Source organism: Mycteria americana, chromosome 7, assembly GCF_035582795.1.
Source record: "Mycteria americana isolate JAX WOST 10 ecotype Jacksonville Zoo and Gardens chromosome 7, USCA_MyAme_1.0, whole genome shotgun sequence".
NCBI classification, from domain to species: domain Eukaryota; kingdom Metazoa; phylum Chordata; class Aves; order Ciconiiformes; family Ciconiidae; genus Mycteria; species Mycteria americana.
The window spans coordinates 14,487,298-14,507,495 of record NC_134371.1 but is presented as its reverse complement, the minus strand read 5'-3'; the positions used below and the strand labels follow the sequence as shown (position 1 = coordinate 14,507,495).

At 46.4% G+C, this 20,198-nt stretch overlaps 1 protein-coding gene across 2 annotated transcripts in view; it reads left to right on the top strand.

Moving 5' to 3' along the window:
* Positions 1 to 18,315, top strand: part of FGF12 (fibroblast growth factor 12) — a 148,958-nt gene extending 130,643 nt beyond the window's left edge. For both annotated transcript variants that reach the window (XM_075507155.1, XM_075507154.1), the window contains exons 4-5: positions 8,924 to 9,122; positions 17,782 to 18,315. In XM_075507155.1, coding sequence (XP_075363270.1) covers positions 8,924 to 9,122; positions 17,782 to 17,900 — 318 coding nt within the window. In that variant the 3' untranslated portion in view covers positions 17,901 to 18,315. The remainder of the gene's footprint in view (positions 1 to 8,923; positions 9,123 to 17,781) is intronic.
* The last annotated feature ends 1,883 nt before the right edge of the window (positions 18,316 to 20,198 follow it).

Here is a 20,198-nt window from a genome sequence, read left to right as displayed (position 1 = left end):
ACTGATGCCAAGAAACTCTCTCTGGCCCCATGGAGAGATCACAGGTTCAAAGCATCCCATCTGGCTGTGTTTCTAGGCTTCTTACATCATTATTTTTCTTCATAGTTATTTCAGGTTTTAGCAGATGAGGCAGTACGATGCTAATTTAGGAAATCTGTTATTCTTGTGTGCAACTAACATATCTTCATCTTGCCCCATCTTGTCTCATGATCATTATCTCTGAATGCAAAGATGTATTCCTGGATACTGTTTTGGAGTAAGCAGAGTTGATAACATTGTTACCAATTTCAGACACTTTGTCAGAAAAACAGAATGTAGAGAAGACAATGGATGAGTTGGGATTCCCAGGTTAGAAATTATCCTGGGGTTTCATCGGATCCCCAGGCTGCCAGGAATGCAATACCAGAGACAATGCTATCAGAAAATCCCCTTCGTAGGAAGCAGTTGCTTTCCTAGAAGAGTGATGCTGAACTGGATGGGCCAAGTGCCATGTGAAGGAGCTATGCTGCCATCACTACTCCAGTTCATAACAGCTCCAAATTTTAAAAGGCTTTAAAATTACAGCTTGAAATAAGATCCAAAATTAAAGAACAAATCAATCAAAATCCAAATATACCTTATATTTTAAAAAGAAGGGATGAAAATTTATTCCATCCAACCGTGAATTCAAAGTTGGGGTCCATCATTAAGAAAAACCGAAGCAAAAGACAAAATATGTCACTTGCTCTGTGTGCCCCTTCAGTGCGTTGCTCGATGCGCAGCCTTCCCCAGATAACGCTGCACACACAGCTGCGCAGCCCTGGGTACCCGGGTCTTACTCCCGGAGCCTGCTCTCTCACCCAGGCTCTCCCGGGAAGTATGGAAGTGAGCAGCCCGGCTTGAAGAGTTGTCCCGAGTTATGTTCTTGTCAGAACTCGTTAAGTTGAAAGCTGTGTTCCTATCAGCATTGCATGAGCAGCTCGCCAAAGGCCAATGCAGTGAATTTGGGCGTTTCTGTCTTTATGAAGCACTCGGTAAAAATGTGCCTGTACGGTGAACAGGCCAAGAGCTGAAAGCAGAAGAACATAATACTGAGATATGGTGGGATGGACAGGTCTGAATTTGGATCCCTAAAACTCACTGGGTTCATCTGCTTTGTAGCCAAATGTGGGACCGTAGCTCGTGTGGATCTATACGAGCTTGTTTTGACCTAGGTAACCAGTTAGCCAGGGCAGAACAGAGCTCAGTGTGCCTTGCAGAACCTGCCATGGGTTTTGTCAATACTCTGCTGTGTGCCCGAGCAGATGTCCTTGCTGCTGCAGGGTTACCTTGGGCACATCCATGCTGCAATCACACCTTTGTCTCCAGCATTCACAAACTTCCTCTGTGGTCACATGGATAATTTAATCAGTCCTTGAACACGGAAAGGTGCTTTAGGGCAGCTTGTCTCCACATATAAAGATCTGCAGCAGCTCATCCAGCACTTGATTTTTTTGCCTGTCCAGGAATATTGGGTCAGCTCACAAGACTTAGCAGACCTGCACTCCACCTCTTGCTTGGGTGTTTTAAAATGAAGCCAACTGAACAAATATGTATCTTGAGCACAGAGAGTTCCCTCAAAAGTGAGGGCAGATAGCCCTCTAGTTACATTTTTCAGAGGCAGTAAGTTAGATTGCTTGCTAATGCTGCTTCTCAGCTCCCAGAGCTGGGGAACAGACCTTCATGGATGGTGATTTATTTGAAAATGTGCTCCCTCCAACCCACAGATGGTCCAGGCGGAGTCAGAACACTTGCAGATACCATATTGTCTCATCAAGTGAATCTCTGCGCTGCAGCAGGGCTGTACACTCCCATGTAGCAGCTTGTTATTTTAAAACATATCTGCTCTCTCCTATTTCTAAAAGGCCACCAAGAAGACTTGTCACCAATCTCTTAGAGAGCTAGAAGGGGGAGGAAAAGTGGAGTGTGAACAGTAGAATATCACCTGCCATCTGGACAAAGATGTGATGAGATGTAAAGTTTGGATGCACATTTGCGGTTCTTGATCACATGCCAAGAGAGAGCTCAGCTACAATTATTTTAAAGCATTTCCAGGCAGGTGCAACCCTAGGTCATGGAAGCTACACTGAGGCAGGAGGATGCTGAACTCGATCAGGCTGTACACAAGGCTTCATTGCCTTTGGGAGTGCTGCTGTGGTCTGCATAGGGCTTATCCTGTGAACAGGACCTACATGGTTCAAGACTTGTCCTGGGAATAAGAGTATGCCAGGATCAAGTGCTATGGTATGAGGTTTGTCGTCACAAATTCTTAGATATTCAAAGATGTGTTTAGTCTCTGAACTTCCACAGGTTTAAATGGGAGTTGGGCATTTGCATTTCATCTGGGAGCCCAAATGTCTTTGAGAATCCGATGTCTTTGTTTATCCACACAGGTCTATGCGCATTGATACCAATGCTGAACTTCTCGGTGCTGTTGGCATCAGAGTGGTGTTGATTAAACCCTGCTCTGGCTGAGGTCAGTGGGGAATGTAGAATGGGCTTTACTGGGTAAAGAGCACCATAAAGCAGATGTTCTTCTGCAGGGCCATCCTTTCCCCTGGGATGGAGCAGCGCTTATACATAGTGAACATGATCCAGTCGTTCCATGGTCTGCCTCCGCAACCACAATGAAATGCCACTGCTGTTAGCTGTGATGATATTTATGATTCCTACTTAATATGTTTTAAATGACTTGATGAGCTCTAAGTATTAACACTAACATCAGTAAGGATCCAGAGCCAGATTCTCTGGGACGAAAGCCTTGCCGTGCCGTAGACTTGGGTGCGGTTTAGTGCTTTTATCCCATCCAAAGATCTGGCTCAGTAATTGTTCAGAACATAAAAGAGAAACCTGTAAGTGCTGTAAACAAAGGAAAACAGTTGCTCTGGGAGTGTGTTAGTTAGATATTTCAACACTTATAATTAACATCCCTTTCCTAAACCATGGCACAAACTACTTGCAGAATGGGCCTTTTCTTTTATTGCTGCTAGTTTCAGTGACTAAATTTATTAAGTCATTAGGTTTGCGTGTGGATGCGTATATTTGCTATTCTCCTTTGGGTTATAATAAAAGGAGATCTTGAGGGGGAAAAAAAAAGATATCTTTATTTATCTGGCAATTTTGAGAATGTTTGTAGGGAAATGGCAAGCAATACAAAGAACTGGCCCAGTCCAGGGGGACGCTGAGTGAGCAGCTGGGTTTGAATACAACAGCTAGTGACAGTCTTCTGCTGGCTTCCTGGCTGAGTGTTGCACATGGAAACCTGTCACTATTTCCGCCATGGTCTGGGGACATCACGGGCTTCTGTGCCAGTCCGATCTTGGTCTGAACAAACAAGGGAGCAAATTGGTCGCTTTCGTGCTCAGTACCTGGGAGCACCATGGGACCCTTTCTTTGCAGCTCCTGGCTGAGGATGCTTGGGGTGCCAGTGGCAGTGATGCTTCCAGCTTGGTACAGGCAGGGGCTGGCACTGCTCTCCCTTGCTTGGAGCAGCACCAGGGCTGTGCACTGCCCTGGCAGCACTCTGCCTGCACTGGGGCTGTGACACCATTGGGTCAGCATTTTTTGACAGAGCTGAGACATCTGAGGGTGGCAGTGCGTTCCCTGAGTTCCCTGCAGCCTCAGGTCCACAGGTTTAACAGCGATGCTTCTCCACCAACGTCTGTGGAGCTCCTCCAGCTTTACAGAAGTGCAAAGAAGAGTCCAATCAAACTTGCTATGTTCAAGGCAAAGAGGCTGGGTTAGATTTACCTGACCAGGGCAGGTGAAAGCTGAGGTAGATTAGAAAAAACATCTGTCCTCTCACAAATCACCTCCAGCCCATGCTAGGGAGGGGGGCAGATGGGGTCAGACATTCCCAACACCTCCCTGAAGGACCAGGCTGGCCCAAGTGATACAGAGATTGGCCTGTGCCTGGAAGTCCTGTCCACATTTCCATCTACAGTTGGCAGGAGACACTACTAGGATCAAGGATAAATGAAACATCTTGGTTTTCTAAACCAGAAACAGCTTTTGGGGCAATCCATGGTACCTTATACCCTCCCTGAGCAGGTCTGACACACTGAATCCCCCCCAAATGGCAGTTGCATCCATTTAGCTCCCTTCTTTGATTCCAAGTGTCACTGAATGTGGTCTCCCTAATTTTCTGTGTGATAGCTACCATTTTTTTTTCTAGACTGTGCAATTTCCAATAAAACTGGAGTTAGCACAAACCAGACCTATGTTTGTTTTTTCAAAGCAAATCTAATTACTCTTCTTACTGGAATTGCCTTTTGTTCAAGGGATTGGATTGAGCTACAGAAAACAAGTTGCAGGCAGAAGCTAATCATTTTGCGTGTAAATTACTAACATTTCCTTTACAAATATTTCATGCAGGTTTTTAGTTTAACAATTAAAAAAAGATCTGCTTTTTCAAACTGCTTTCAGTAATATCTATAGACATTTAACAAAATACCTCAGGCTCTAAATCTCCAAATAGTAAACAAATAAATGTATTTATTTACTTTGTATGCAAACATAATTTAGTCAAAGACACATAGGTTACATGAAGATAAAAACAGACAAATTTCTTTTTTTTTCCCCTCCAAATCACAAGCATACATTTTAATGAGGAGAACTGGTGGGTTTTCTGAGCGAGCTGAGTTCATGACGGTGCTGACAGGGGACCAAGAGCTCTATGCAGTTTGTACAGAAAATAGAGTCACGATTTATTTCTTTGTTTAAAGACTGAAAAAAGACTGGTGATTAAAAGATGAAGCCACCTGGTCATGCTATTTCTGTCAAGGAGAGAGTTGGGAAAATAATTGAGTGGGGTTCATTATAAGCCTGTTTCAAAAGGTCCCTGCACCAAGTGAGAGAGTGAAGTGGGTGCTCTTGACCTCAGGGCTTCCCGTACCGTTACCCCTGGAGGAGGACGTCCTTACGTCCCGTCAGAAGCGTGTGGGGGACACAGCCTGAGGATCCCTTTGCTGTTTTTACCCACTCTGTATCTGTGGGATGAAGAGAAAGTATTGGACTCCAGGTCTGCCCATCTAGCACATTTCATCAACGCTGAATTCATCTTTAAAAGCAAACCAACCAAACAAAAAAAGCTTGCATGCCCCAGAGGTCTGGCCAATAGCTCAGTGATTTTCCAAAAATAGTTTCAGTTATCTCAGATTTCAGTCTGTGCAGCAGTGGCTGCTAAGAACTGCTTTATTAGTGTGAAGCCTGTTAAGCTCACCTGCACTTTCCTCTTTCTTCCTAGCTCTTCTCAGCCCAAGACAACTGAAACAGCAGTTCCCACCTGATTCAACATAATTGCCACAATTAATTTTGACAGTAAAGCTTGTAGTAAGGTTCTGGCATTAATATCGCAAGAGCCCTTTGTTATCGGTAGCCCCAAAGCCATCAGCAAGAAATGTGCAGAAACTAAGTGACACGATGTAGCTGAAGGCTGGACGTTGGCCCCCAAGAAGATACCAATGAACAAAACCGTAAGGGTTTGCGTGTTAAATAGATTTAGAGAACACTCCAAACGTCCCTAGGAGGTGCTTGAGAGAGTGGCCTGTGTCCTGCTTGTCTGTCCCATCTCCTTTCTGGTCAACTGGTTTTTCCTTCTCCATCTGCTTGCTCTTTGCATCATGTCTGCACATGGTAGTGCCTGCACCAAAGATTTCTGGTGCTCAAACCTGTGAAGACCCTGTGGCATGTCAATTTGGTGGTAGGATGAATTACATCCTGGTGTGTGTTTGTCCCTACATGGCACAGTGGGACACTAGCTGTTACTGAAGAGGTCATATACATAAGAAGAAGGATAATAATAATGAATAAAACCGGCATTATTTAACTAGAAATTAGCTGTCAAATCTGTGGGTTTTCTAAACTGCTGAATGGACAGAGCTGGGATGTTTCTTGGTGGTGTTGCCATGGTTAGTGTCCTGAAGTGCTATTTCAACTGAATTGTGGGGGATGAGGAATCAACCAGCCAACTCACAAAAACAATGGGACAGTTTTGTTTGCTTGTGTGGGGGAGCTTAAACATTTAAAGGAAATCACTGTTTTTTCTTTATTTTTCTTAAATCTTCATTAAGTGGATGTCTTTAAATACATTTGCTCTAAAATAATATAATAATTTTGCTGCTTTGTTGGTACAAGTGGATATACAATATGGCATCTGCTTTTATGAACTACTGCTGCATGTCATAAAATATTATACTGCAGTAATTTTAAAATAGATACTTATCTGAAAACTTGATTTTCAATAACATTTAAATAAAATCTAGATTTTTTTTCTTTCTGAAACAACATTTTCAAAATGCATTAGCTTTTATAGCTCTTCTTCATTGAAAATAAAAAACAGTCTTTGGTTCCACACTGAAATTGAAACAGCCATTGAAGATCTAGGTATCTCAAGCACAGTAAATTCCATGTTTTGGTCAAGTTGGTAGGTATCCTTCACAGCCTACCAATTTTTCAGTCCCCCTAAAGGGAATTTTGGTGATAAGTTTTTATTAATGGGGTAACCAAGGCATGGGAAAGGGATTGGGTTGTCCAGTTTGGTTTTAGAGATGCTCTTCATCGTGGGGTTTGCTGCCTGGCTGGGCCTGATGCCAAGGAGAGCCCCTGAGTCAGCCGGTTGGTTGCAGGCGGCCGCTGCAAACTGCCCAGCTCCCCGGTGATCTGCGTCTTCTGAGGCAAGACAACGCCTGGAGATAAAGAGCAGATTTAAGGAGCGCTTAAACGCTGATCTTTTGGGAAGCTACTTCAAACACTGTTTTATAGTGCTCTAAGTCATCTAGATCTCTCTTAACTTGTTTCACTCTCTTCATAAAATATTTATTTCTCCAGCAAGGAAGACTCCTTCAGATAGGGCAAAATGACGCGTTGGGCTGATGGTGTTTTTATCTGTGTGGCGCTAATGATTGATGCAAACTTCATGTGTGCAGCACAGCTCCGCGCTTTCTGCTGCGCTTTATCTTCTGTGGCTTCAAGCCTGCCTGGCTCCGTAGCTCTCTTGCACGCTGGATTTATTGTCAGACCAGCAACACTTTATATAACCCCCAAAGCACTTGGGAATACATACCTCAGTGTTGCTGAACGCTCAAAATGTTCGCTCTTAAATGAGGTCTGCAGTAAATATGTAGCATTACTCCAGATGCTTTGCTCAGATGTTGGTCATGGGTTTTCCATTAGCAAGGTTGGAGAAGCTCCCAAAGACGTCTGAGTGGCAAGGGCTTGGGAGAGAGTATCGCTCACCGGTGGCAGCATCTGCCTCCAGTCACGAGGTTCTGAGATACCTTGTCTGGGTCCTAGAAAAAGGGATTTTTTTTTGTTAAAACAGTTTTTCTTCAGAAAATGAATATTCATTGTGGCTTGAGCTCTTTTTGCAAGAATGTCATAGTTTTAAGGAACCCAGTGGGAGAATTTGTTTGGCCAGGATGAATTTTCTGCTCAAAATCAAAGTCTGGGGAAAAAAAACAACCCACCAACAAACACATCTGCCTCAGTGAAGGTTTGGGAGCCCACTGCCACAGAGACCCCTGGCCAGCCAGCTCTTTTAAAAGAGTTTTAAAATTTCCCTGTTGTTAAAATTCTTGAAAAGTTACTGAGACGTGACAGGTTTTGGTCCATGGTTGAGTGTAGTTTCCTCCTTGAGACTTTATGCAAAGCCAGCGCAAGTGGCAAAGGCACAGCCACCCCCGCAGCCCGCACAGGCTCAGGGGATGCCTTGGACAGGCCCATGTGTCCTCTGTTCCTGGGCAGGTGTGGGACCGGTTCTCAGTATCCGAAGAAATACTGGTGTCAGAAATCTTTAAAATTACTTCTCTTTATTGAAAGATTTCCAGGCTTTGTGCCAGCATTCCTCCTGTCACTTTTGAAAATAAATAAATTGTTTACTTGCTTTTGTACTCCCCGTTTCTCTTAATCCACTTAAATGTCCCTGATAAACTGCCTTTTGCCCATAAGAATTTGAAGAAGCCTCAATGTTTTAGACAACGACCATTGCACTTTTCTTGCCCATCGCAGGGAAGGTAAGAGCAAAGCCAGGGGGAGGCACGGGGAGCAGCAGATGAGCAGCAAGGCTGCCTCTTTGCTTCTCAGCTCTCTCCTTTTCTTTTTGCTTAGTATTTCAGCCTAAATCCGGACAAATTCCTGATTTTTCCTGCATATTTTTCAAGCCCTTCACTGTAGGCTGTTTTGCAAACCACAGCTCTGCCAGGGAAGAAGAGCATTCCCTTTCAGTGCGCAGTTTTCTAGATGTGTATGTCACAGAGGCTCACAAAATCAAATTAGGCAGGTGATAAAGAAAATAAACTTTATTTGAACCAAAGTTGTTTAGCAGAAAACTAACTAGAAACAAGGCTTATCAAAATCGTTCAACACTCCGACAACGTCAGTAAACCACAGGTTCAGGATATTGTACAGAGAATTAATACTGCACAGCCAGCCTCAGAAATGAGGATCCAAAATACGTGCAATCACTCACCTGTGAGATGAGGGCTCTCGACCTCGAGGAGTTTCCTTGGGCGGCATCCCGATGCGAGGGGAGAGTCCCCGACCGCAGACTCGCTGCTCCGAGGAGGACCGACTCAACGTGCCCTCCGGTGGGGCTCCATTTATACCCCAGTCGAATCCGACCTGTGGTCAATTCTGATGGCCTGAGGGCCTCAACTTCTGCTCCTCGCCCAAAGTGTGTACGTGCCCATCGGCACGTGCCCAGTCCTAATGCTCCCAGTCTTTTATCAGGGTGGGTGCACCTGCCACAGTGCATTATTGCTGGGAGCTGGTATTGCTGATGCCTGTTGTTTTCTGTTGTTAAACTAACTGCAACGCGTGACCATCATGTATCACTCAGTGATGCCTAATTTAGGAGATCAGTGATTAATTCCTTCCATTGCTTTTTCTTCTCTCTCTCTCGCTGCAGGATGTTTTCACACCAGAGTGCAAATTTAAGGAATCTGTCTTTGAAAACTACTACGTTATTTATTCTTCCACGCTGTACCGGCAGCAAGAATCCGGCCGAGCGTGGTTCCTGGGACTCAATAAAGAAGGTCAAATTATGAAGGGAAACCGAGTGAAAAAAACCAAACCCTCATCACATTTTGTACCCAAACCCATTGAAGGTATGGAATCCGCCCGCTCCCTCCATCAGTGGGGTATGAGGAGGGGGAGTTTGCAGCTGCAGATTTGGGGCTTCCTGGATGGGGATGTTGGGCTGCAAGACCAGAAAGCAACGACGTTTGTAACATTTCACAAAGGTGCTGGGCTGCACTGTTAGCATTTTATCTGCTTTCCTTCCCACATAAAAAACTTTGCACATCATCCCAAAGGGGTTTCTCAGCTTTGGGTTGCTAAAGGATGAATTTAAAGCCCAGCAACATGAGAAGTTACTGGGAAAGGAAAGCAGCCTGCAAGAGGCCAAGTTCAAAAGGAATCCAAGCCAGCAGGGGCCATAATGTGGGGGTCTCTCTGATGATTTTCTCAACTCATTCAGTGGGTTTCCAGTCCCATGTAGAGTCAGTAGAGACAGGATTTATCTCACCTGATTTTAGACTTTGAGACGCTGTTTATAGTAACAGGAAAGAAATGGGTCCTACCAGCACAGCTGTGGACGTACTTTGTATGTCTACCCTAAGATGGCTTAAATCTGTTTTTTTCTCACTTATAAAGACATCCTAGTTAGTCACTGGGGGTAGAAAAACCTCTACCATAGGTGTCCAAAGTTAGATGAGATGCTCTCATGCCGTATGTCTTCATCGCAGTGTGTGTGAAAGCCATGGAGTTGAAGTTTTGCCCTCCTGCTGCAGACCGTACACTACTGAAGTGTGCCACAGGCTCGTGCCAGGGTGTTTTGCTTTTTAAGAGCTGTCCCCTGATAATGGAGAGATGTAGTGCGATGAGCCTAGTACTTAACAGGAGCTAGTGTGATTTTGGAAACAAGGAGACGTCTTTTTTTCTCTGGCTTGGAAAAAGCACTACTTTCCGATCCCCAGACTAGGTACGCCTTTCTGACCCCATCTCGGACCTGCCAGTGGCCACCTCAGGGACACAGCAGCCTGGGGCTGGCCTCGACTGCACGGCTCCATGCCCCTTCTCGCTATCCCCATGTTGGCTGTGGGGTCAGGGCTGGACATGTGGAGAGAAGGAATGAACGGATGCTTTCCTGGCAGGTACCACTCACAAGTGGTGAAGGCCACAGCTAAGTCCATGCACTAGTAGCTGTTTTAACAGCTTCCCAGCTAAGGCAAGGAGTAGATGAGCGTGCGTGTGTGAGTGAAAGGCCAGTTCAGGAAGGCAGGCTGAAATCATCTGTTGGACCACTGACAGAAAGCACGATGAGAGAAATTCAACTCAGCATTCCCAGAGTATCTGTGGCCTTTGCACAGGAGATGGAGATGTTGGAAGAGCAGAGGACGGCCTGGAGCCTCTTGTCCTATGCTTGTTTTCAACAGCTTTTCTGCAGCCAGGAGCCTTTTCTTGTTTATCTGAGGCATTAGTGGGATTGGTGCCCTAAGCCCTCATTGAGTTTTGCTAAGGAACAGGGCCTGCTTCAGGCATGAGGTCAGTCACCAGCTTCTCTTCTGTCTTCTCCTCTCCTGCCTTGGCTGGGAAGAGAGTCTTTTGCAAGCTCTAGCTTTCACAGCTGGGTTTCCAGCTCCTTCTGGTATTTCTTTGCTGCCTGGCAGGGTGTTGGCACTGATCAGTGGGTTCCTTTGAATCCAGGCATCTTTTCTGATGTAGTGTGCGTGGCGTCTGCTGAATGGCTCAGTAGTTATCTCCTGCATGCATTAAACTAGGCCGTTCCTGTGGCTCTCCTCGTGGAAAGCCTTGCCTTAATAGAGGTGCCTGACCCACAGCAGAGTTCTCATTGCAGCAAATGCTGCTCTGGCTTTCATTTTGAAAAACCCAGCCCAGCCCGAGAGCTTCCCTTTCCTGCAGTTGCATCCTCCCACGCTTGCTTCAATCACAGCTGTCACATAACCTCCCGAGCGAGTGAGCGCTTTGGAAGTTGGCAGCCAAATTAAGGGCTCCTCCACCCCTTCCCTCCTCCACATGCTTTGCAGTCAGCCTCTGTGAGCGCTGCTGCATCAAAGAGCTGGCAGTCTCCCAAGCCGAGGCACATGTCAGCTTCCCAAAGCATTCAGCTGTCTGGGACTGTGACTCCAGACAGAGGACTCTGTTCCCAAGCCTAAGATTCATTGTAGGTAGCAGAGGCTTGTGGGGAGGGCTGGAGTAAAACGCGCTCAGCTCCACGTGACTTCTCTGTGCTGCATCCATCAAAGTCTCCGTGAACAGAGTTTGCAGGCAGAGATGTTACAGAAAAGGGGCAATTCCTTCCCTCTTTTAACAACTTCTTTCTCTTTGTCTTGACTCTAAGGAAGTACTCAAAGCAATCCCCTGCTATATTTGCATGTCCCTTCTGCTAAATGCTGTGGCATGCTCCAGTGTGTGGGCTTTGCTGCTTATTCAGGCCAGAACATTGCAGCTTCCATCTGCAGTAACGCGCCCAGGTTTCCTTTCCTCCAGTACCACCACCAGCGTTAGCCCTGCCACATGATGGCTGAGACAGTACTGTATGCAAGGAGGACTCTGGTCCCCCGGGAAGGAGAGGTGTTGCATACATTGCTAGGAATCACTTCACCTGCCACTTCAGTGGCAATTATCTCTGAGGTGAAACTTCCCAGTCATTTGCCATGTGCGGAAAAATTATGCAGCAGCTTAGTGAAGAAAGCGTTCGCAGGGAAAGGCAACACAAAAAAGCCCAGATTGCTCCCCGAGCTCATTTGACTCCCATTGCTTCCTACTGCTTTCTGAATTCAGAAGTCCTCTCCTCAAAGTTGCAAATGGGCAGTAAACTATTAAATAAATATGAAATATCCTCCCAGATAATTTCTAAGGACTACATATGTGTACATGTGCATACATATACAGTGGTATCTGTGTATGTATGTGTGTTATCTATGGCTTTTAGCAGCTACAGCTTTATGCTGTGCTAATCCCACAGAGTGTTTTGAGTCCTGTAGTTTGTCAGGATGCTGGAGGTGTCTGTGCAAAAGTCACTAGATACCAACTGGAAAAGTTTTGGGTTTTGGTTGGTAGGAGGGATTTTTTGGTTTAGTGTAGGTAGGATTTGTTTGTTTTTGGAAATAGCATTAAGCTTAATCAATATGAAAGCACAAAAAACTTACTAAGTAATAACAGGGGAAACGTTAAGTTCCTCTCCCATCTGTGCACAGGCAAAGCCAAGGCAAACAGCCTGGCAGGCAGCAGTTAATGTACTGTGTGGTGCCAGTTTTGGTTAAAAACACACATACGCAACACATTTCTTTTGATGTTTTATTTCTGATCACTGATCATTCGAGCTAAATGAGCCCTTAAAGTGCAGACATATAGATTGAACCGGACTGCACAAGAAATTAGCTTGAGTGTAATTGTCACTTGGACACCAAGCAATCTTTTAAAGCAATTTCAGTCTTTTTAACTGTCTGTAGTGATTAGTGCTGGACAAACAGTACCGTCCACAGTGCCTTTTGTTCTTTTAAATATCCAAACCTGTCTCAAACAATGGGAGACTTTTCTAGTCACTCAAGTGAGAATTTTATCAGATGCTTATTGTGGATGTGCTCTGTTATTTGTATTTCCTTCTCCTTGAAGACATCATTTCTAGATTGCTCTCCCAAAAAAGCTGCATTTCATCTCTCACCCGGCCCAAGCCAGAATGCATTTGGGGTGGCAAATCTGGCCGCAGAAAGCAGAAGACAACTCTTCCTCCATCTGAGTCAGCAGAGCTGCCCCTAGCTCCAGTCTCATGGTGCTTCAGCCCTCATGACATGAACACATATCAGATATGAAGGTGACCTGTTAATGACTAGTCTGATCCATTTATTACCACTGATGAATATCCGTGTGCAAGGAGCAGCAGCCAGATCTTTCCCAGTGTGTTTTCCCAGGGATGCAACATCCCAGTTTTGTTGAAGCAGAGTCCTCAGGTGTTGCAAAGAAGTACAAGACACTGTTGAGTAGGAAGATGTGGTAGATCTAGTGAAAATGCTTCAAAGGTATCACCTTAATCCACAAAACATCCTAAAAAGTGTTCTTCAAAACAAAAAAGACAAACCCCACACTCTTTATCAGTCTTTGTTAACACAGCTCCTCTTTTGGGTCTGTCTTTCAAGTGGGCAGGCTTTGGTATGTTTTCAGTCCCACACTAACTCACTTGTTCATCTATCAAACTCCTAATCATCTTATTAGATGGCAAATGCAATGTATTTTAACCATGCTTTTGCTTGGCTTTTTATCATCCTGTGCTGCGTTTCTTACCTGAACAAACTGTGATTCCATCTGGCAGCATCCTGCACATTTAGCCGCCAGATAGATGCGAGTTCTAATGCCTCTGAAATGCATCAGCTGGGACCGGGTTTAGAACACAGTAATTAGAGGCAGAAAAAGAGGGTGCATAATACCTTGCTCCCTCCTGCCCCTAGCTGCTGCTCAGACAATTAACTCTCTCCACCGAAGCATTACCTAATGCAGCCGCTACTGCAGATACTGACACCCCAAGCTGTGGCATCCGGCAAGGAAAGAGCCCGTCTCCTGGGCTGCCTGCCAGAGGATGTGTGCCCAGCCCTGCCCAGGCACCGGTCCAGGCTGCCATCGGGGCACGTTGCGATCCCGCCGGGCTAGCGACCTGCCTACCTGCTAAACGGCAACTTGGGAAAAATTTAGTTCCTCCTAACTCGCTAGGGTCCGAGGCAGGGAAAGCCAGGAGTGAAGCTGGATGGATGGGATAAATCTCAGGTCTTTAATAAGCTTTTCCCCGTATTCTAGAGAAAGGAAATGGAGTTTGTTGCATCCCCTGAACCTCCTCAACTTGCAACGATGCCAAGTGAGAAATGCTAGGATCAGGACACAAAATGGTGCATGCTTCCCAAACTCAGGCAGTCCCTGACGCCCAGGGAAGCTGCACAGGGTGATTTCGGTTTCACCGTGTGGGTGGTGTGCCAGCGCCGTGCCTGGGAAGCAGAAATGAGGCTGGGATCCTGTGCCAGCGCATAGGCGAGAGATGGAGCTGTTCCTGGGTGACAGGCAGCCCCCTCCACGCCTTCGCCTTCGGGAAGGATGCTCCCCCCTGCCCCCTTCCCCCTTGCTTGTACCTCCAGTCTCCTTTCTGCCTAATTTGTGAGTTGTTTCTTTGTGCAGAATTGTTTCCTTGTGCATGCGAATGGCAGGCACTGCTGGTTAGCAGGGAAGCAGGGAATCGAAAGCCACAAGAACCAGGCATCGGCACAGCTCCACTGCCGCTCACCCCCTTCCATTTATGCCTGTGGCTCTTCAGCAGATCAAGCTAACGGCACTTTCCAATTAAAGCATGAATATGGATGTGTTGATTAGAATCTGGGACATAGGAGCTGATTATCTGATTGAAGCTCCAAAGCATTAGCTTGGTTTCCAGACATTAAGGGCTGTATTTGGCTTGGTGTGTGGGTGTGGGTGGGTGGGAGAAGCAAGGCAAAGCAGGGAGGAGACTCTTGAGCCAAATTTCTCATCCTTCCAAAGCTGCCTTGTGCTGTGTGCACCAGCAGGCCTCCCAAGCGTCTGGGCATGCTGACTGTCACAATGCTGCTAGTTTACCTTGATGCAGGTGACAGGGACAGTGTCTCCGCACACACAGGGACCCCAAACAGACCTGTCAGTGAGTGCTGGTCCCGAACCACAAAGGTTTAGTTTAAAGCTGGGAAGATCTGGGCACTCACAACAGCCCATTTGCAAACCACCACCACCCCCCACCCCCCCCCAGTCCATGACTAACATCTCCGCACGTGAGTCACACTCAAGCTTCCTCGGTACAAGGAATAACAAACTGCAGTCCAAGAGCTTGTGTTGCACAACATGTCACACTGTCCTTAAAACCCCCCGTGTGTGCGGTTGTGTGCATACGCACCCATATGTCTGTGTGCACACACCTGCGTGTCATGGTGCACACGGGTTTGCAGCTGCCGCTGAGCGATGGCCGTAGCTCAGCGCACGCACGCAAGCCTCTTGTGTAGGAGAATATCCAGGCACTCTCTTGTGCATCACGCCGTATAAATACTGTATACACTGATACTGTAGGTGTATCTAAATACTGAAAAATACACTTGTCCTATGCTGCTACAGATTTTCTGGCATGGTCTGTTGGCACAGCCTGTCTGGTACAGAGGCTTTAACAGCTCTGTCTGAAAAGCACAATGTGAGCAGCCTCCAGCCATACCCCATGTCAGTCTTGTATCATGCACTAGACTGGAAGATAAACTTATAATTCCTGCCCTATTTGCTTGCTAGGTACAGGGTTTCCTTAATTTTTAGCTGAAAATCTTGTTTACTTCTGTGGCCTGATTTATATTCATTACTCTGTGGGCCTTGTTAGCAGCTAAACATTTTTGCCCAAAGGCCATGGTGAGAGGCAGGGAGCTGAAGAAAGGCAACGTGCCATGGTGCTGCTGCTGTGGGCTTTGCTCAGGCTCAGCCCTTGTGGTTAAGCATCTGGCCCAGACCGATGGGATACTGGGGACGGATGCAGGTAAGATGAGCTTAGTATGTGCAGCTGCCTGGGGGAAGAGCTCACAGAGGTCCTTCCAGCTCCAGCTTGGGACCAGAGAGTTCAGGGTGAAGAAAACACTGCACTTGAGGCAGAACTTTGTGTATGGGACGTCAGGGGCACTGGGGCAATGCCGGCACAAATACCCAACTCTGCTGGGCAAACATCACGTCAGACAATAAGGTTGGTCACAGAAGCGGTGTGCATCCTCAGTGTCATCAAAAAGGCTCTGCAACTCAGGCTAAGAAATCACAAGGGCACAGGCTTTCCTCAGTTGTTAACCTTTTCATACTGTGCTTTAAGATTTTGCTAGGTACTTCGCCACAACAGGCAAATTCACCATCACCAGGCTGTTGAGTGACACTCACCAAGGTATGAGGGGCAGCTCAGCAGCTGAAAGGGGGTGTGAGATCCCTTTTCCTTCTGTTGCCACTGTGCTACCCACTTTCCTTGCAGCACGCAGACAGCATTGACAGTCTGGGCAGCTGACGGGCAGTCCTGGCATTGCTCGTCCTGGCCCAGACCCATGGGACAAGTTACTCATTTTCCCTTTTTTCTCATTTTCATCAAAAAATGGCTCCAGTAGCGATAACAGTTTGCAGAGCAGTACCTGCCTTGCAGCCGCGCTGGGAGGCCCAGCTAGTGTGTGTGTTTAAACTGCTTTAAAGCCTTGCATGAAAAATGCTCTATGGGAAGAGTCACTGCTGATATATTCAATGCAATATCCCTCCTATTAATACACAGTTGACTGCACTTTATCTCTGTCCTGTATTGTTGCACACTGCTATAACTGTTTATCTAGCTAGGAGTAAAATGCAGAGCAATAATGTCATTTGCAGCCTGCCTCTAATTGCCAGGATTTATTTGCAAATCAGGGGAGGTTATAAATATAAGTGCTTACATCGCCTTTTTATACATGGGGCATTTTTTTCATTTCTTGAGATAATTTTTGAAATTTTGTTCTTGTTGACTACCCGGAACCAAAACCTGATGGGCTCTATCCCCTGTGTTTAAGCTCTGTGCCATTGCTTGTGACGTGACAGCTTTACAAAATGAAGCAGTACACAATCATTTCTTTCTATCCTAATTTTTGCAAAGGTCTGGGCATGACATTTGCAGTCTGGACCTACCTCAAGTTCTCAACTCCAATGTGCCTGCCCTTGAGATGCCTCACTATTTCAATCAATCACATCTACACCCCACCGCATCAGAGATGTTCCCTTTGTGAGATGCTGAGCTGCTCAGCATGCGCCCCTGCTCTGGCACACCTCACACAGCACAAGGACAAGCCATGAGGACTTAGTCCACATGGTGAGTTGGATAAATGCTCTGTGCTGCACAGGACATGGGGATGTGCCATGCCTTGGGCAGACGTTGCCTTCTCAGGCTGTTTAGGCTCCAGCAAATACATTTTTATAGGACACACATTGCTTAGCTAGGGTTTGGAGAGAAGGTGCCTGCCGTCCACTCTGTTCTCAGGTGCTGCCAGGTGACCATGCAGAGCTGAGATGGCTCCTAGCTTGTTGTCACTGAACTTATCCCCGTGTGTCTGCTCACGGCCTTGGCCTTGGCTGGCTGTCTTGATTTAGAGGGGAAAAAAATAAGAAGTGCTGAGAGCAGACCTCAGCTCTTGGCCAAAGGAGCCAAATGAGCTTGAGTCACCACTTCCAGATCCAGAGCTTAACACCCAGAAGGCTTGGGTGGCTCAGATGCAAGCATAGTTTTGATTCAAGACTCTGAAGGGCTTCTTGTTGGAGGGGACCAGGTAGTTCTTGGGCCTGTTATTAGATGATAATCAGCATCTCAAGACAATACATGGTGCTGTGAACTGGAATGTTTATTTATATATGAATGTTTATATATATATGATGAAAAACCAGTAATATATGAATATAACATGAAAAAACAGTAAAGCACAGAAAACCTAGAAAGACTTCTCTGGGAGAAAGGAGAAGAGCCCTGTTTCTATCTCTGCCTTTGGAAGGATCCAGAGACAAAAGGAGGACCTGACTGGCAGTGAGGGCAGGTAACAGATCCTGCTTGGTAACAGGATCCACTGCTGGGTCACTGAGGTTTCTGTAAGTGTGTGTGTGTATCTTTGTATTGGGGCTGCAATTTCAGCCTCGCATACAAAGAAATAATTCATTATGTTCAGTAACGTCTGTGACTTCAGGGCTGTTAATGGGTGTCTTTTCTGTTTGCAGTGTGCATGTACAGAGAGCCATCGCTGCATGAAATTGGAGAAAAACAAGGACGCTCAAGAAAAAGTTCAGGGACACCAACCATGAATGGAGGCAAAGTTGTTAACCAAGACTCGACATAGCTGACAAATACCCTCCCTTCTTCCAACTCCTCCCCTCCCACCCACCTACCCACCCCACCTGGCGAAACCACACTGAGACGACAACAACTGAGCAAGGCAGGACCTACCGGTAGTGGTTAGGAGCCCGAACTCCAGAATCTTTCTTTGTGTAGGACGAGGAAATTGAACCCCAGATCTTGCCTGTTGCAGCGTTTTAAAAAACAAAAACAACCAAAAAAAAGTGAAGAAAAAAATGTTTTAAATCAGGACTCCATTAACATTTTCAAAAGCAAACTGTTTGCTCTGTGATCGAAGGGGGAAAAAAATCTCATCTCTGCATAATAATAACGATAACAACTAATAAATATAATAATAATAATAAAGATGTTACCTTTAAAAATAAAACAGAGCTTTTGGAAAATTGAACTTAGCATATGATGTGCGAGAAACACATGGGAAACACAGCCTGGGACTGTGCTTTCTGTCTTATACTTTCACCTCACGTTCACACTACTGTTTTTTCCATCCCTGTTTCCCTGGGGTTGGATGGGATTTTTCACAAAGCAGGAGAGGTAGGGATGGATTATGACTGTGTTTGCTCTGCTATCAATAAAATATGGCCTGTCCGAATTAGGAGTCTGACAGTTATGGGCAACGAACTAACTACTCTGTATTCAGCTTTTTCCATCTACATTCAAACACTGTGTAGTTATTTGTTGCTAGTGTCACTGTGTGAGTATGTTTGACCCAAGTCTGGCATTTTATGCCTTTTTATCATAATTATTTATATTTATAGGCTTGTTTGACTGTATTAGTTGCCAAGGGAATTTCGGAAATGGTTTTCAGGTCTCGCAGGACGAAGTGATCATATTTATTAGGGAAGAGTTAGAAGATAAAGAGAAGGAGGGATGGCTGCTTGCTTTAAAATACAAAACGGAGCAAGAAAGACTAGTGAAATCCTTGCTGTCAGATGGAAACGATGAGGCATGTGCTATGTGAGGGGGTGGCAGGGATTTCAGCAATGGGAAGAGGGGTGTGGGGAGGGAGTAGGTGGGGTGTTGGGAGGGAGTAGGTGGGGTGTGCAGAGGAGGGGACAGCTGCAGGGGAACGTGGGCGGTTGTGCATGTCCAGCTGTGCCAGGACGAGGAGATGCTGCTGTTTCCTTCTAGCAGCCGGGTTCTCCTTATGTGTTAAGGCTCCACACACATCTCATTTTACACATGTTCAAAGCCGAGACTACAAACCCCTCTAATCCAAAGCCTTACTGCCGCCAAGCCCATTACAGGATGAGAACCCCTGAGATGTTGCAGCAGCCTGGGTATGGGTGGGGGTACGTGTCTCGCGAGCGCCGGGGCTGCAGATGCCGGAGAAGCACTTCAGAGGTAACGAATTCACAGAGAGGGAATGGCAAGGAAGAGGGCGATGGGATGAGGGGTGCTCAGCACTGAGCCCGCCCGCAGCAAAGGGCGTTAGTGGGGATTTGCGTCTCTCCCTGTCTGGTCCTTTCTCTCCTCGTAGTTTGGGCATCAGTGGTGAACCACCCACCCTCGCTCCCGTGGGTGGTACTGAAACAGGGCGGTACGGGCTGCCCACACGCATTAACTTCAGCCTCTGACCTCTTTCAGCACCCAGGGCCTGCAGGCAGGAGCAGCAAATCGTAGAGGCGATGCAGTTGCTGTTACAAAAACAGGCACTGCCCTGGCTGAGGCACCCGGGAAATTTTTGCTGCTCAGGCCGTGGTTATATCTCCTGTGAGAGGTGAAAAGCAAAATGAATAAGCAAATGCCCAAGGGCCTGGAGAGGTGTAAGGGGTCAGAACAGAGGGGAAACACCCTAAAGCCTTGCTGTTACAAGCCAGGCAGGAGTGTTTGTGTCATTCATAAATCATGGGCATACATGAAATACCAAATACCACCTTAATTCTTGAGGCTTCTTTGCTATCACGGCCAATGCCTCAGCTGGCCGGCGGCTACGCACTGCAAAGCTGCTGTGGCTGTGGGCGATGGGCAGTGCCTGGGCTGGCCGTGATGCTCCCTGCGAAGCGGCAGGGCTCGGTGAGCAGCTCCATGCAGGCACAGAGCAAGCAGGGGTAGCTAAGGAGAGAGCCAAATTTCAAGGTTATGGAAGACTCCCAGGATCAGCATGAAGGAATGAATTTCAAGCATGTCATTTTGAAAAGCTGAACCCTTGAAATAGCGTCTTACCATGGCTCTGCTGCCTAATGCTGCACTTACGGGCAGCCCCTCCATGCTATAGACACACAGAGGGCACCGGTGCCTGCATGCCAACAGCAAGCACCAACGAGGTTTATCTGGGGCT